A 16,694-nucleotide genomic window follows, 5' to 3' on the forward strand; every position below is an offset into this window, starting at 1 on the left:
CTTTCTTAGTGCAGTAATACTACAATAATGACCATTGGTACATTTGGAGGAAAAAAAGAAGCCGGAACTGGTGCACTTCATAACCGAGATGTCATCTTGAAGAAAGAACATGAAGTGGAAAATATTGAAGCAACATCTCAAGCCATCAGTCAGGAAATTGAAGCTTGGTCACAAATGGTTCTTCTGAGTGGACAAAGTGGACCCTGAACACACCGCCAAAATAGTCACAAAGTGGCTTAGGAACAAAAAGTCCATGTTTTGGAGTGGCCATCACAAAGCCTGGTCTCAGTCCAATACATTTTAAAAAAGACGAGAGTGAACCTGACTCTTAGCTACTCCAGTTCCGGCAGGAGGAACAGGACAGAATTCCAACAAATTTTGCAAGAAGCTCGTGGAAGGATACCAAAAACCCTTCACCAAGGCCTCCGGTTTAAAGGCTAAAACACAGGAGGTCATTATGTACAACCGTATAACAACATAACAGTCACATCATCCTTTTAACAACAACACTTCACTAATGACACTAAACTCACCACACAGCACCTTAACACTCCAACAATATAGCAGAAATATACAAACATGTACCAAAACGAGTTTAAAACCAACAACATAACAGTCACAGCGTCCTTTTAACAACACTTCACTAATGACACTAAACTCACCACACAGCACCTTAACACTCCAACGATATAGCAGAAATATACAAACATGTACCAAAACGAGTTTAAAAACAACAACATAACAGTTACAGCGTCCTTTTAACAACAACACTTTACTAATGACACTAAACTCACCACACAGCACCTTAACACTCCAATTGTATAGCAGAAATATACAAAAATGTACCAAAATGAGTTTAAAAACAACAACATAACAGTCACAGCATCCTTTTAACAACACTTCACTAATGACACTAAACTCACCACACAGCACCTTAACACTCCAACAATATAGCAAAAATATACAAACATGTACCAAAACGAGTTTAAAAACAACAACATAAGAGTTACAGCGTCCTTTTAACAACAACACTTTACTAATGACACTAAACTCACCACACAGCACCTTAACACTCCAATTGTATAGCAGAAATATACAAACATGTACCAAAACGAGTTTAAAAACAACAACATAACAGTCACAGCGTCCTTTTAACAACACTTTACTAATGACACTAAACTCACCACACAGCACTTTAACACTCCAACGATATAGCAGAAATATACAAACATGTACTAAAACGAGTTTAAAAACAACATAACAATCACAGTGTCCTTTTAACAACACTTCACTAATGACACTAAACTCACCACACAGCACCTTAACACTCCAACGATATAGCAAAAAATATACAAACATGTACCAAAACGAGTTTAAAAACAACATAACAATCACAGCGTCCTTTTAACAACACTTCACTAATGACACTAAACTCACCACACAGCACTTTAACACTCCCAACGATATAGCAGAAATATACAAACATGTACCAAAACGAGTTTAAAAACAACATAACAATCACAGCGTCCTTTTAACAACACTTCACTAATGACACTAAACTCACCACACAGCACTTCAACACTCCAACGATATAGCAGAAATATACAAACATGTACCAAAACGAGTTTAAAAACAACATAACAATCACAGTGTCCTTTTAACAACACTTCACTAATGACACTAAACTCACTACACAGCACCTTAACACTCCAATTGTATAACAGAAATATACAAAAATGTACCAAAACGAGTTTAAAAACAACATACCAATCACAGCGTCCTTTTAGCAACAGCACTTCACTAATGACACTAAACTCACCACACAGCACCTTAACACTCCAATTGTATAGCAGAAATATACAAAAATGTACCAAAATGAGTTTAAAAACAACATAACAATCACAGCGTCCTTTTAACAACACTTCACTAATGACACTAAACTCACCACACAGCACCTTAACACTCCAACGATATAGCAAAAAATATACAAACATGTACCAAAACGAGTTTAAAAACAACATAACAATCACAGCATCCTTTTAACAACACTTCACTAATGACACTAAACTCACCACACAGCACCTTAACACTCCAATTGTATAGCAGAAATATACAAACATGTACCAAAACGAGTTTAAAAACAACAACATAACAGTCACAGCGTCCTTTTAACAACACTTCACTAATGACATTAAACTCACCACACAGCACCTTAACACTCCAATTGTATAGCAGAAATATACAAACATGTACCAAAACGAGTTTAAAAACAACAACATAACAGTCACAGCGTCCTTTTAACAACAACACTTTACTAATGACACTAAACTCACCACACAGCACCTTAACACTCCAATTGTATAGCAGAAATATACAAAAATGTACCAAAATGAGTTTAAAAACAACAACATAACAGTCACAGCATCCTTTTAACAACACTTCACTAATGACACTAAACTCACCACACAGCACCTTAACACTCCAACAATATAGCAAAAATATACAAACATGTACCAAAACGAGTTTAAAAACAACAACATAACAGTTACAGCGTCCTTTTAACAACAACACTTTACTAATGACACTACACTCACCACACAGCACCTTAACACTCCAATTGTATAGCAGAAATATACAAACATGTACCAAAACGAGTTTAAAAACAACAACATAACAGTCACAGCGTCCTTTTAACAACACTTTACTAATGACACTAAACTCACCACACAGCACTTTAACACTCCAACGATATAGCAGAAATATACAAACATGTACTAAAACGAGTTTAAAAACAACATAACAATCACAGTGTCCTTTTAACAACACTTCACTAATGACACTAAACTCACCACACAGCACCTTAACACTCCAATTGTATAGCAGAAATATACAAACATGTACCAAAACGAGTTTAAAAACAACAACATAACAGTTACAGCATCCTTTTAACAACAACACTTCACTAATGACACTAAACTCACCACACAGCACCTTAACACTCCAATTGTATAGCAGAAATATACAAAAATGTACCAAAATGAGTTTAAAAACAACATAACAATCACAGCGTCCTTTTAACAACACTTCACTAATGACACTAAACTCACCACACAGCACCTTAACACTCCAACGATATAGCAAAAAATATACAAACATGTACCAAAACGAGTTTAAAAACAACATAACAATCACAGTGTCCTTTTAACAACACTTCACTAATGACACTAAACTCACCACACAGCACTTCAACACTCCAACGATATAGCAGAAATATACAAACATGTACCAAAACAAGTTTAAAAACAACATAACAATCACAGCGTCCTTTTAACAACAGCACTTCACTAATGACACTAAACTCACCACACAGCACCTTAACACTCCAATTGTATAGCAGAAATATACAAACATGTACCAAAACGATTTTAAAAACAACAACATAACAGTCACAGCGTCCTTTTAACAACAACACTTTACTAATGACACTAAACTCACCACACAGCACCTTAACACTCCAATTGTATAGCAGAAATATACAAAAATGTACCAAAATGAGTTTAAAAACAACAACATAACAGTCACAGCGTCCTTTTAACAACACTTTACTAATGACACTAAACTCACCACACAGCACTTTAACACTCCAACGATATAGCAGAAATATACAAACATGTACCAAAACGAGTTTAAAAAAGAATCCAAACTGACCTAAAAGAGCAAAACGTCAGTCTGTGAGGTGTTTATGTTTATGTTTTTCTTTTTTAGCAAAGCCTATGTCAAATTCTGGTTTCAACCGTGTCAGCGCTTAATTGGAATCAAGCCACCCAATGCTGTGAAAAAACTTTATTTTTCATTTTTGGATGTTTTATTTAAAAAAAAAACAACAACATCGAGCCCCCATTCATTCAAACGGTCATCAGATTTGTCATATTCCTGACTTTATTTTCTTTGAAAAGGAATGAGACTATGGGCACCCGGAACAGGATAGCTGTGATACAGAAGGAAGGGCGCCTTATTTTCTTGAAACACTGCGAGTAGATAAATATTCATGCAACTTTAGAAACATCTCTGTTTAGATCTCTAGGCTAACAATACATTGTCATTTCTTACGAAATATCAATATTATTCTCCACATTCTTTTTCTCAGTGTAAATTAACAGATAATAGACTTTGTCATGAAATATGTTGATAATCCATATGTTCAGTCTGTACAATAGAGGTACTAAAACTGTCATGGTATATGTACAATTTCCTACCTACAAAGTACAACAGTTAGTATGTAATAAAATATGTAAACAAATTTTTTTTTTGACACAGTTGACTGTGACAATAAATACATATTGACACTTTCACCATTTGATTGATTTCCGTATACATGTTACGACGTTTTAGTACTGCATTTGTGTTTCTCCCGACACCGCCCTAAAAAAAAGAGAACAATAGGCAATGAACTGACGTACAATTCTGCAAAAATAATCAGCACTCCGTATTTGCAAGGTCCAACTTCTTTTGGGGGGCGTACGCTAACACCCATTTGGCGTCGTTATCGTCCAAGTTAAAGACTCATGACTTGACTGTTGTACTGTAAGTTAGGATGACATGCATTTTACAATCATTTGCTTTTTTTTTTTTTTCCATCAAGAGAACTTCCACTTCTTGAAAAACAAAGTGTGTTTGACAATCAGAAGATTCCACGGCCGACAGATCCAAGCGCTTCTGTCCGTGTGCTCCGTTGCGGTTGTGGTTTTTGTACATGGAAAGAAATACTGGAGCTGTTTTCTTCTTTTTATTATTATTATTATTATTTTTGTCACCTCACTTCTTTTTTTGCTTAAAGCAAAAATAAATAAGACACCACACTTAGTATTTATAAACCATACAAATGTGTCATCTTTTTTTTGTTTTTTCTCAAACAACGATTGTAGGCTGGACCCCCATCTTGTTAAGCACTACGCATTGCTTACATGCTGATTATGGTCAAGCTCGTGAGGCTTTTTGGAACCATATAAAAGACTTTTTTGTTGTAATGTCACGGATCACGTTGCTCTAAAAGTCACTTAGGAGAAAGATGTAGCTGGGACATATTTCTATACCGATAACGTCTGCGACCAGATAGAAGAGTAAGGTCTCTAAAGTTGCTATTAAGCCTCCTCGGTATGCTTACAGAAGTAAGTGTGCTTTAATATTATAGTACATGTCGTGAGTTCAGCTTCTCGGAAAAAAGTCAAGGATCATCCGAGCTCCGTATCGTACCATCATTTGTCAGTTTTCCCCGGCGAGTGCAGTCAACGTTCTTTAAGCGCTCGCCGACTGGTTACGCCGATAAGTGTCAGTCACACGTAATACTCCTTATCCTTGTTCTTCTGCTTTTTATTGCCGCCTTTCAAGCTGTGCTGTTTGTCCTTCACGACGGCGCCATTGCTCTGTACGGCCGAGTTGGTGATGTAGTTCCTGCTCTCGTCCACTTGGTAGGAGCCCTCGTCCCTATTCCTGTACTTATACATGGCATAAAGAAGGATGAGGATGCACAGGGCGGCGGCCGCCACAATTCCGATGACCATCCCGGTGGTGCTGCTTGATTCCCGGACCACTTCCGAAGGCCCCGGCCTGACGCCTGGTTCTGTGGGAAGTGCTGTGGGTATATTACGGAACACGGGGGAGGTTAATCATGGGCCCCTGAGCTGGGTGCCGTCTACCTCAAACCATGTGGACAATGGAAGCAACTCTAGGTCTAGCGCTTATTCATTTTCCCACTCGGATATTTGGCGGGTGCATTGTGGAGGGTGGTGGTAAAGGCAGAGGTGGCGGTGGTGCGGCTCTGGCGTTTTGCGGTATGGCGGTAGTGATAGTCCTACTGCGTCTGGAGACTGAAGCTTTGTTATGTCTACAAGTCCTGGGTGAGTGAGCTTTGTAGCCACCTTCAAAGCCCGACGTGGACAAGGTCTTAGTGTTACCAAGGAGAAGGTCGCGTAAAAATCTTCATCAGTGGTTGAGGGCTGGTTCGACTTGAACTCTTCCCCAGAGCCATACCCCGACTTCGCCAAGCCATCATCATCACAATCATCGCTGCCTCGGTCCAACAAGCACGGTGCCCCCGCCTCAGTGGCCTCGGACAGGGACTCTTTGGCGGTCTCAGTAATGGTGAGGAGTGGTTGGTGGGTTGAGGGAGTGGGAATGAAGGGTGCACGAGGATCGGCAAAGGGGTGTACTAATGGATCCTCTAGAACTGGGGCGACTAATTCAGCTCCTGGGGTTTAACACAGACATCCAGAATGTTAGGCGGAGGCACGGTCACTGGGACGGATTACAGTCAGACTAGCAGAGACTAGAACAAAGAACTTGGCGTAGCCAAATCAAAATAGAATCAAGCCACAGATTTTCATCCACGATTTGGTGCCATTCCGAAAGGCTTAAGTACTCGGTAGGATGAGCCACAGAAGTCAAATATCCGATCTGCTACAACGAAATACAGTTTTAAGAAGTTCTCAGGATGCAGTCATTCATCCGGTAGGAAATTGTTTTTGAAATGACCGATTCAGTGGCTCTCCGGATACCTTAAACCTCTCGTTGGTGTCTCACGATGATCACAAACCAAAGTTGTACAAATATTTCTGTGATACAGAGCTGAAGGCTAACGGGAGTCGTGGATGTCAAAGCTCCGTTCTTGCCTTCATAACGAGTCTGGATTTGAATCGGAAGCGCGACTGTCCCGTATGAACTTAATACTCTCACACTACGTCAAATGACGTTATTCCGAGATACTGACATTTCGTGGGGTCTAGGATCAAAACATGTGCAGCAGGACGGGACTTTGAACAATTCCAAAGATTTGTTAAAGACTGACCAAGGCAGAATGGAAAGACGCCGTCCTGTCTAGGAGGAGAATCCTGGACTGTCCAGCCAGTCCCTAGACCTTAGTCCTATATCGCAAATCTGTGGAAGAGCTGAAACGGCCAAACGACAGCCTCAAGACCTTCAGGATTTGGAGAGTATCGGTCAAGAGGATTGGACCAAAATCCCTCTTGAGAGGCAAAAACCATACACCCAACTACACGAAACGTCCAAAAAAGCTTTGCTCTTCTCCAACATTGCTTAATAATAATTTTACATAGAATAATATTTACCTTACTGGCACCCCGATATCGAGATTCTTCCATTTCTTATATTAAATTGAATTGACACATTGACAGCTCTGTAACAAAGAAAGTATTGATACGATGTCAATGGCAGAACAAAGTCACCTTCATGCTCACCTTTTGAAGGACACCCAACCAGACTCCCCATGAAAGAATTTGAACTATGAAACGTCAAACCTGTCATTTTTACAAATGAAATAAAAGCCAACCACAAGTGACGTTAGCTTCTCACGTTTTCTTCAACTTCTCTTATAGACTAATCAATTATTTGAGTCGGGCTGCACGGTGGTCGTGTGGTTAGCACGAACCAAATTGTCCATAGGTATGAATGTGAGTGTGAATGGTTGTTTGTCGATATGTGACCTGTGATTGGCTGGCCACCAGTCCAGGGTGGACCCCGCTGGGATAGGCTCCGGCACCCCGGCACCCCGGCGACCCTCGTGAGGATAAGCGGTAGAAAATGAATGAATAATTTCAAAGCAAAGGTTTTGTGTTTTTGAAGCAACTTAAAAACTTTCTACGAAACCAAATATTTTTCTTGGGTCTTAGAGAATTGCCTTTACATTTGACTTTAAAACTCGAGACTTTTTAAAGACTTTTTCATCCACGCTTATTTATAATTATAATGCTCAATTATTTTACAAGACTGTCATTTAGTTTTTCAAAATAAAGTCAATTGCCAAATGTTTAGACACAATGTTAACAGTACACACAAGGGGAAAATCGATCCTAATATAAGTACAGTATTCCCTTGTTGATTGTAGTTAATTGGTTTTCTATATGAGAAAAAAAAAAAAAAACAATTTATTTGTTGTCATTTTTGGAAAATTATGTTGAGGAAAATGTCATAATATTACAGGAAAAAAGTCAAAATATTCCACAAATAAACTCGCAATGTTTTGAGGGAAAATAATGACATTTGAGTAGCATAAAGTTGAAACAACAAACATGTTGTTTATTAAAGTTGCAATATTATGAGAAACAAACTATTTGTTGTCATATTTGGAAAATTATGTTAGGAAAAATGTCATAATATTACAGGAAAAAAGTCCAAATATTCCGAGAACAAACTTGCAATGTTTTGAGAGAAAGTAATGATATTTGAGTAGCATAAAGTTGAAACAACAAATATGTTATATATTAAAATTGCAATATTATGAAAAACTAACAAAACAAACAATTTTATTTGTTGTAATTTTTGGAAAATTACGTTTGAGTATTCCCACTTTGGACCCAATTTGGATACTGTATGAGGTGTAATGGCGGCATGTTGAGTGACTTTCAGTGGGCAGTAAATGTAATCCGCTATACAAGCTGTACAGTGACTACTTTAAAGTATTTTAAAGTTTAATTTCTATCGCATTCAAGGCTTTGAATATTGCTTTATTTACACACACAAAAGTCATCCTGCGCGACACTGCCACCGTCCTTCGTACGCTTAGCTAGGGCTTCTGTCTTATGGCCAATAACGGCTTTTATTTTCAGATCAACACCCCAGAATCCACTCGAGTTTCGCTTTTAAGTGCATGAAATGGAGAAAAGAGAAGAAGAAAAAAAAAAAATAATAAAAAATAAAAAAAAATTGGTTTTTTTATCAGTGATAAGTGAAGTTCCGTGAAATAGGATTCCTTATTTTTAAATGGTATATTTTTGTAGTTGGAGGATAGAAAATGCTTTCTGAATAGAGGCGTTAGAGTGTTGGATAATCACTGTTTATAAATTATTATGCACCATGACTTCATTTTATTGTATACGGTACACATAATCAATAAATATTCACAGGGCCGTTTATTCGATTGATTTAATGTTTTTATATTGTTCAAATGTAGCTTTGGCTAAAGTGAACATTGAAACTGCCATTGACATTGAAAGTATCCAGCACTAAAAAAAAAAAACGTGCGTACTATGAAACATGAAACACCAACATACTGTATACATCCACGAGCACACAAATCTATAAATCATACTTTATTCATGTTCACATCATGAAACATTGTTAAGGAATTATCCGCTTGCAAATGTCCACACATCGGTGAGCGATGCAGTTTATAAGCTTTTGCATAGCAGGCAAACAACCAGTTGGCTCACAATATTGGCTGCAATTATAACAAAGTACAACAAGAAGTACTTTACTTGTGCATGTACTTTCAGGTATTATACATGAAAGGTGGAATCAGTATGTCTCTTTATTGGTTAGTCTGCTGTGTACAGGGTGTCCCTAAAGTCATGTACTACATAGGACACATACACATCCTAAAAGCTGGAAAGAAATCTGAATTATGTACAAAAATAAATAACATTTTAAAAGTAAAAAAAGAAGCTCATATATAGTAATACTACAACTACAAATATATTGAAATTAATACTTGAAATTGCTTTTACGTGATATTATTTATTGACAAAATGTGTGTGTATTTGTGTCCGGACTTTAGGGACAACTTTGGGACAACTTTGGGACCAACTTTGGGGTAACTTTAGGGACAATTTTAGGGACAACTTTGGGGACAACTTTGGGGTAACTTTAGGGACAATTTTAGGGACAACTTTGGGGACAACTTTAGAGGCAAATTTAGGGACAACTTTGGGGTCAACTTTAGGGACAACTTTAGGGAAACTTCAGCAACAACTTTAGGGACAACTTTTGGGACTATTTTAGGGACAACTTTGGGGACAATTTTTGGGACAACTTTAGGGACAACTTTGGGGACAACTTTTGGGACAACTTTAGGGAAACCTTAGAGACAACTTTAGGGACAATTTTAGGGACAATTTTAGGGACAACTTTGGGGACAACTTTAGAGGCAAATTTAGGGACAACTTTGGGGACAACTTTAGAGACTATTTTAGGGACAACTTTAGGGACAACTTTTGGGACTATTTTAGGGACAACTTTGGGGACAATTTTTGGGACAACTTTAGGGACAACTTTGGGGACAACTTTTGGGACAACTTTTGGGACAACTTTAGGGAAACCTTAGAGACAACCTTAGGGACTATTTTAGGGACAACTTTGGGGACAACTTTAGGGACAACTTTGGGGACAACTTTAGAGACAATTTTAGGGACAATTTTAGGGACAACTTTCGGGTCAACTTTAGGGACAACTTTGGGGTAAACTTTGGGGACAACTTTAGGGAAACTTTGGGGTCAACTTTGGGGACAACTATAGGGAAACTTTAGGGAAACTTTGGGAACAACTTTAGGGAAACTTTAGGGAAACTTTAGGGAAACTTTGGGGTCAACTTTGAGAACAACTTTAGGGAAACTTTAGGAACAACTTTGGAGACAACTTTAGGAACAAATTTAGGGAAACTTTGGGGACAACTTTAGGGAAACTTTGGGGACAACTTTAGGGAAACTTTGGGGACAACTTTGGGGTCAACTTTGGGGACAACTTTAGGGAAACTTTGGGGACAACTTTGGGCTCAACTTTAGGGACAACTTTAGGAACAACTTTAGGGAAACTTTGGGGTCAACTTTGGGAACAACTTTAGGGAAACTTTAGGAACAACTTTGGAGACAACTTTAGGAACAAATTTAGGGAAACTTTGGGGACAACTTTAGGGAAACTTTAGGGAAACTTTAGGAACAACTTTGGGGACAACTTTGGGGTCAACTTTAGGGACAACTTTAGGAACAACTTTGGGGACAACTTTAGGGAAACTTTGGGGACAACTTTGAGAACAACTTTAGGGAAACTTTGGGGACAACTTTGGGAACAACTTTAGGGAAACTTTAGGGAAACTTTAGGCACAACTTTAGGGACAAATTTAGGGAAACTTTGGGGCCAACTTTAGGAACAACTTTAGGGAAACTTTGGGGACAACTTTGGGTTCAACTTTAGGGACAACTGTGTTCTGTCTTGTAACTTTAGGGAAACTTTGGGGACAACTTTGGGGTCAACTTTAGGGACAACTTTAGGAACAACTTTGGGGACAACTTTAGGGAAACTTTGGGGACAACTTTGGGCTCAACTTTAGGGAAATTTTGGGGACAACTTTAGGGAAACTTTGGGGACAACTTTGGGCTCAACTTTAGGGACAACTTTAGGAACAACTTAAAGGAAACTTTAGGGAAACTTTAGGAACAACTTTAGGGAAACTTTGGGGTCAACTTTAGGGACAACTTTGGGGACAACTTTGGGCTCAACTTTAGGGACAACTTTAGGAACAACTTAAAGGAAACTTTAGGGAAACTTTAGGAACAACTTTAGGGAAACTTTGGGGTCAACTTTAGGGACAACTTTGGGGTCAACTTTGGGAACAACTTTAGGGAAACTTTAGGCACAACTTTAGGGACAAATTTAGGGAAACTTTGGGGTCAACTTTAGGGACACTTTGGGAACAACTTTAGGGAAACTTTAGGGAAACTTTGGGGTCAACTTTGGGGACAACTTTGGGGACAACTTTGGGCTCAACTTTAGGAACAACTTTAGGGAAACTTTAGGAACAACTTTGGGGACAACTTTAGGGAAACTTTGGGAACAACTTTGGGGACAACTTTAAGGAAACTTTGGGGACAACTTTAGGGAAACTTTGGGGACACCTTTAGGGAAACTTTGGGAACAACTTTAGGGAAACTTTGGGGACAACTTTAGGGAAACTTTGGGAACAACTTTAGGGAAACTTTGGGGACAACTTTAGGGACAACCTGCGGCGTTGCAGACGGATCCGGATCTTGGTCAAGCTACAAACTGCATCAATGAAAACAATTTGAAAGGAGTGAAAAGTCCAAAAAACGGTCCACTTACATCAACATATTGCCCGCATGAATTTGTCAGAAAGAAAAGAATTACAACGTAAAAGTTGTATCATGGATTTCCACTTTGTAGCATTAAAAATACTGTATTATTCCCCATGGGAGCGTGTATTCTAGCTTCAACATGACAGTACAGGGAGGCAACAGCACACACATCCACACCACAAAACATGAAAATAAACACCATAATTCTCTTATATTTCATCTCTCAATCTGTAAATCATTTGCTTTGTTCTGTGTTGTTTTTACAAAAATGCATATCTACATTTTTTTTCCACTGCAGTACTTCAATAGTATCTAAAATCTATGTCGGTATTATTAGATTCTCATTTTGTTTTCATAGAGTAGAATGAATAAATTGACTTGACATTTTCAGATACTCTACCAAGAAGGGAGCAGGTGAAGAAGGGGCGGGACCTATGAACATGTTACATAGGAAATGAGGCTGATGAGGGTGACAGTGTAAGTCAGTTGCCATGTCCATGTAAAGGCAGAACGAGGCGGTCGGGCGGCAATAGAGCTTTTGGCTGTAAGGAAGGGATGGGGATATACAAACAATGAGCATATACATGCCCATCTACATAAAAGAACAGAAGAACTCTAACACTGACAGGTCTGACAAACCCTAAACTGCAACTTTTTAGCCATGCAATTCTTTTGGTTTCACTTACAAAGTCCATATTTTCTACTTTGGTTCGACTGGTCTTTCCAGATTTAGAGGCACACAAATAAAGGAAAACTTTTAACAATCAGCGACGATCCTTGTGTGAGACAAAAAAAAACACGGATTTGACTTTTTTGTGCCAGTTCATTGGGATTCACCCCAAAAAAGGTCCCCCAAAACTATAGCAATATTGTTATTATTATTATTATGAAGTACTAATGTGTTCATCTAAGTCGGTCTGGTCCAGCTAGCCTTGGACGTCTATTCCAGTTGACTTTGGATCGGTGGAAAAAAGGTTTCTAAGGTTTCTAGGTTTGTTTTTTTGCGAACGACTCTTTCAGTCTCTCGGAGCGATGTCATCTATGTGCAGATACATCTATTAAAAAAATGTACAAAATATACAGAATATACATTATAAATATATATATACAGTCTGTTTTTTGTTAGTTTTTTTGTTGTTTTTTGTTTGTTCCATCAATAGTAGCCATGCGTGTTGGTTAAAACACGGTTACGGCGTGTACTCTATATAAAACCTTGTTGAAGGCTTTTGGATATTTCAGAGGCGAAATAGACAAATCGTGAAAAAGATCACACCGAAAAGAGAAAGACGTGTTCTTGTCTCACACGAGGATCGTGGATGATTCCAAAAAAAAAAGTGCATTATTCAAACTTTTCGAGATTAATAAGAGTTTTTAATCTCATTTGCAAAGAAAAGCACGCATCTGAAGAAAAACACACAAAGTTGTTAGTAGTCGTTAGTAGTAGACGTAGAGTCTCTTTACAATTTAAACAACTTATTACAAAAGCAATTGGCGATGTTCAGGTAGGTTGGAGCGATTCATTGCGTTTGTATATTTCAGGAAATAGACGCCCGACTCAAAAATAGCTAAAAAATCATACGTCAACGATCTGAAGCAAAACGATGCCGCGGTAAGAAATGGAGTAGCGTACGCTTCGGGTAAGTAAATGTTTCCATACCGATGTGACACAATTACACACAAATGTCTATTCCGTTGTTTTTGTGATAAATTAGTTAAATTGTAAAGAGACCTTATGGACAAGCTCTTCTTAATCCGAAATGGTCAAATGATATAAAAAATATTAACAGTGATATTTGGCATATTGGAATCCAATTGGGAAAAGAAAGAAAGAAAGAAAAAACAAAAAGCACTTCAAGTTCAAGCAAAATACCCTTGGAGTTAACCATAAAAAAGACCTGTTCAAACTATCAAATGCAAAGTCAAGATGAAAAAAAAAAGAAAGCCATTTCAGGTTTTTGCACACACAAGAGAAAACAGACACTGACGAGAGAGGGACTCGACTCCCTCTCTCAAATCTTCGCCTAAAGTTAATCTTTCAACATGGAGCGGCCGTGCAGTCTGGGTGTACAGAGAGTGACAATACTGGCTGGAAATGAGTTCGTATTCTTTCCTTTTCCTTTACGTTTAGTTGTACTGCAGGATGTTGATGCATGCTTAAAGTAAGTTGCATTTAGGGAAAGTAGAAAAGAAAAAACATCGAAAACTGGAAGGGAAGGCAAGACTGACTGAACGGCTGACTGACCGACTCTGTGTCCCAATTCCACGGTATGTATGTCGTACTATCTGTTAACTATTTTGACAATAAAATAAAAAGTACGATTCCCAAGTTGACCCGATACGGGACTTAGAATTTACCATGAAATTGGGACACAGGTCAGCTTGAACTAATAGCAATGGAGGACAGGAAGAAAATACAAACGTGAAACAATCACTGGATATAAAAGTTCAACACACCCCAGTAAAATGGATACTCAGTTGGATTCATACGGATTTGGGATTTGGGAATGTACGTATTAAATTCACCTTTGCTTCTGTTCACACCTGATAACTTTGGTTCTGTTCAAACAAACGCCAGTTGGGATTGCGCGACCCTGTCATTTTTTTGGTCAAGTCCCAACGATCCGAGATCGGTAAAAAATCTTTCCCTCAGTCAACTCTTGTCATTCTGTTGACTTCAGCTTCAGTGTGATGGGTCCATAGGCCAAAGACACCAAAGTCACTATAGAAACCCCAAGCAAACCAGATTCCGCTAGACTGTATTTATAAGGGTGTGCCAACCTCGAGGTTGGGTACAATTCTGGGTTTTCAGACAGCAGATTTAGAGCAGGAGTGGGCAAAGTTTTTGCCTCGTGGATGGCATTGAGTCCACCTTGAATTATTTGTCTAATTTTATCTGTAAAAGTGTCGTACTATTAGCTGTATATTCTAATGTCCCGTTTTTCGGTAGCACTTTAAACATCACATGACATCAAACTATGAAATTTAATTTTACAATTTTGTTTTTTTTCATCCGACTTGCAAGTCACGTTGCCAGCATCTACGTTAAAAGTTGAAATACTTAGAAAAGCAAGTGGCGGGCCGGGTTGAAGCGCTTGGTGTGCCGCATGTGGCCCCCGGGCCGTAGTTTGCCCACACCTGATTTAAAGCCTATAGAACACTAAGTATTGGTCTACATCGGACTGAACACCGATGTATCTTTATACACAAACAGTCATAGCCAAAATTATTAGCATGCCAAAGATGCTAACGTTGGGGATGGCTAATCCACAGCGGGTCAATCCATTCTAAGATGGCGGAACAAACAAAGAAAATTTGAGTAATATGTAATCTCATAAATGAATTTTATATTTACAATGTAGGACCAATAAAAGACAAGCTCGAAAATGGCCCCCCTTTTGGCAGCCCTGGTTTATAAAAGTGTTACGATGCAGACAAATTCCAGCTTGTAGTCCCGTTTCTCGTCTATACGGAACAATCGAGGAAAAAATATTTCATTTTATCCACTTCTTCATCAGTTGACATATTTCACCAAAAGTGTTCCCGAACAGGAGACTTTATGCCACAATCACGTTTGTTTACCGAGTCGACGCATAACGCAATGCCGACTCCTGTCCCTGCCTCCAAGTGGAACATACGGGATATACGGAAAACCTTTCCAGCAAACGTTCCAAGTAATACTTTACTCCGACACAATCAACACAACTTGACCACTTCGAGTTGTGTCGCAACCTCTGTCCAATCGGTTAATGACTTCACTAAGGAATTCTTGGTCAAGATCAAGCTGACAGTGTGAGAACTAAGTGAACCAGAACCAGAACCGGAACCAGAACAGGACCAAACCAAGTGTGAACACAGCATCCGATAGTAATTGCATGTAGATCAGGAGAAATATTCAAAAGAACTGAAGAATTCTCATTGGCATTCTCAGGGCATTAAATCGATCGCAGCTGGACTGTTCAGGTGGTCTTCGAAGAAGTTGGGAACAACAGTCCAGAACAGAAGAACAGTCCAGTTGATTGGCCTGGGAATGTCTGAGAAAGTGTTATTTTGTTGGGACTGTGATCGGTGTGGGGAAGCAATGGGACAATGGCGACATTACCAAGACCTAGCTCTATGAAACTAAATGACCTTGACAATGACTCCACGGAAATCAGAGAAAAGTTTGGGAATGGCTCAGATCTCGGATCTCAGATCTAAATCCAATTGAAAATCTGTTGTGGAAAATTTTGGTTATTCCGACCAAAATATCTGCATAAGTGTGGTTGGTCGCATTACCAAACCATGTTTCCTTTCACGGTTTTTCTTTCATTTTTGGGATGTGTCGACTTTCATTTCCATTATATGACCAGTTTGTCATGGATGGTAACTGTCAAATGACTCGCTTAAAGTATATATCCATGAAACTCCCAGCACTCCCAGTTCACAGTACATTACTGCACTGTTTACAGTACATTTGATACGACTATATATCCAGGTCCTGGAAGCTTGTAGCCCTGTATTGACACCAATGTTTCATGGATACAGGCTTTAAACTTTGCGTGTTCGTCGACACGGATGGGCAGTCCAGGCAGGCCGTGTGGACTGCCCATTCTGCATGTCGTCTATAAAAATAGAATCAAGAGAAATCCATTAGATGGCATAGAGAGTATTGACTACTAGTGTGTGTCTGTGTACTATATACTCTGGATGGGGTTCACTAAAAATGTTTGGACTTATTTTGCTCCATGTACTGTAATTGCGTTCATTTCTCACATATTTTAATGTTGTTTACTGGTAGATGACAAAAATATAAAATTTATTTATATATATTTTTTT

General features: G+C 38.6%; 1 protein-coding gene across 13 annotated transcripts in view; it reads right to left on the reverse strand.

The window, feature by feature from the left end:
• Window positions 1-3,828: 3,828 nt before the first annotated feature.
• Window positions 3,829-16,694, reverse strand: part of nrxn3a (neurexin 3a) — a 109,917-nt gene continuing 97,051 nt past the window's right edge. For 6 of the 13 annotated variants that reach the window (XM_058077786.2, XM_058077784.2, XM_058077785.2 and 3 more), the window contains one exon: window positions 3,829-5,632. In XM_058077786.2, the coding sequence (XP_057933769.2) occupies window positions 5,334-5,632 (299 nt within the window). In that variant the 3' untranslated portion in view covers window positions 3,829-5,333. Of the gene's footprint in view, window positions 6,248-11,279; window positions 12,422-16,694 lie in introns of those variants that run through there. The other 7 variants (XR_009130343.2, XR_009130341.2, XR_009130342.2 and 4 more) reach the window with 3 other exon arrangements.

This window comes from Doryrhamphus excisus, linkage group LG14 (assembly GCF_037039965.1).
Source record: "Doryrhamphus excisus strain RoL-2023G ecotype Guam linkage group LG14, RoL_Dexc_Guam_v1.1, whole genome shotgun sequence".
Classification (NCBI taxonomy): Eukaryota; Metazoa; Chordata; class Actinopteri; order Syngnathiformes; family Syngnathidae; genus Doryrhamphus; species Doryrhamphus excisus.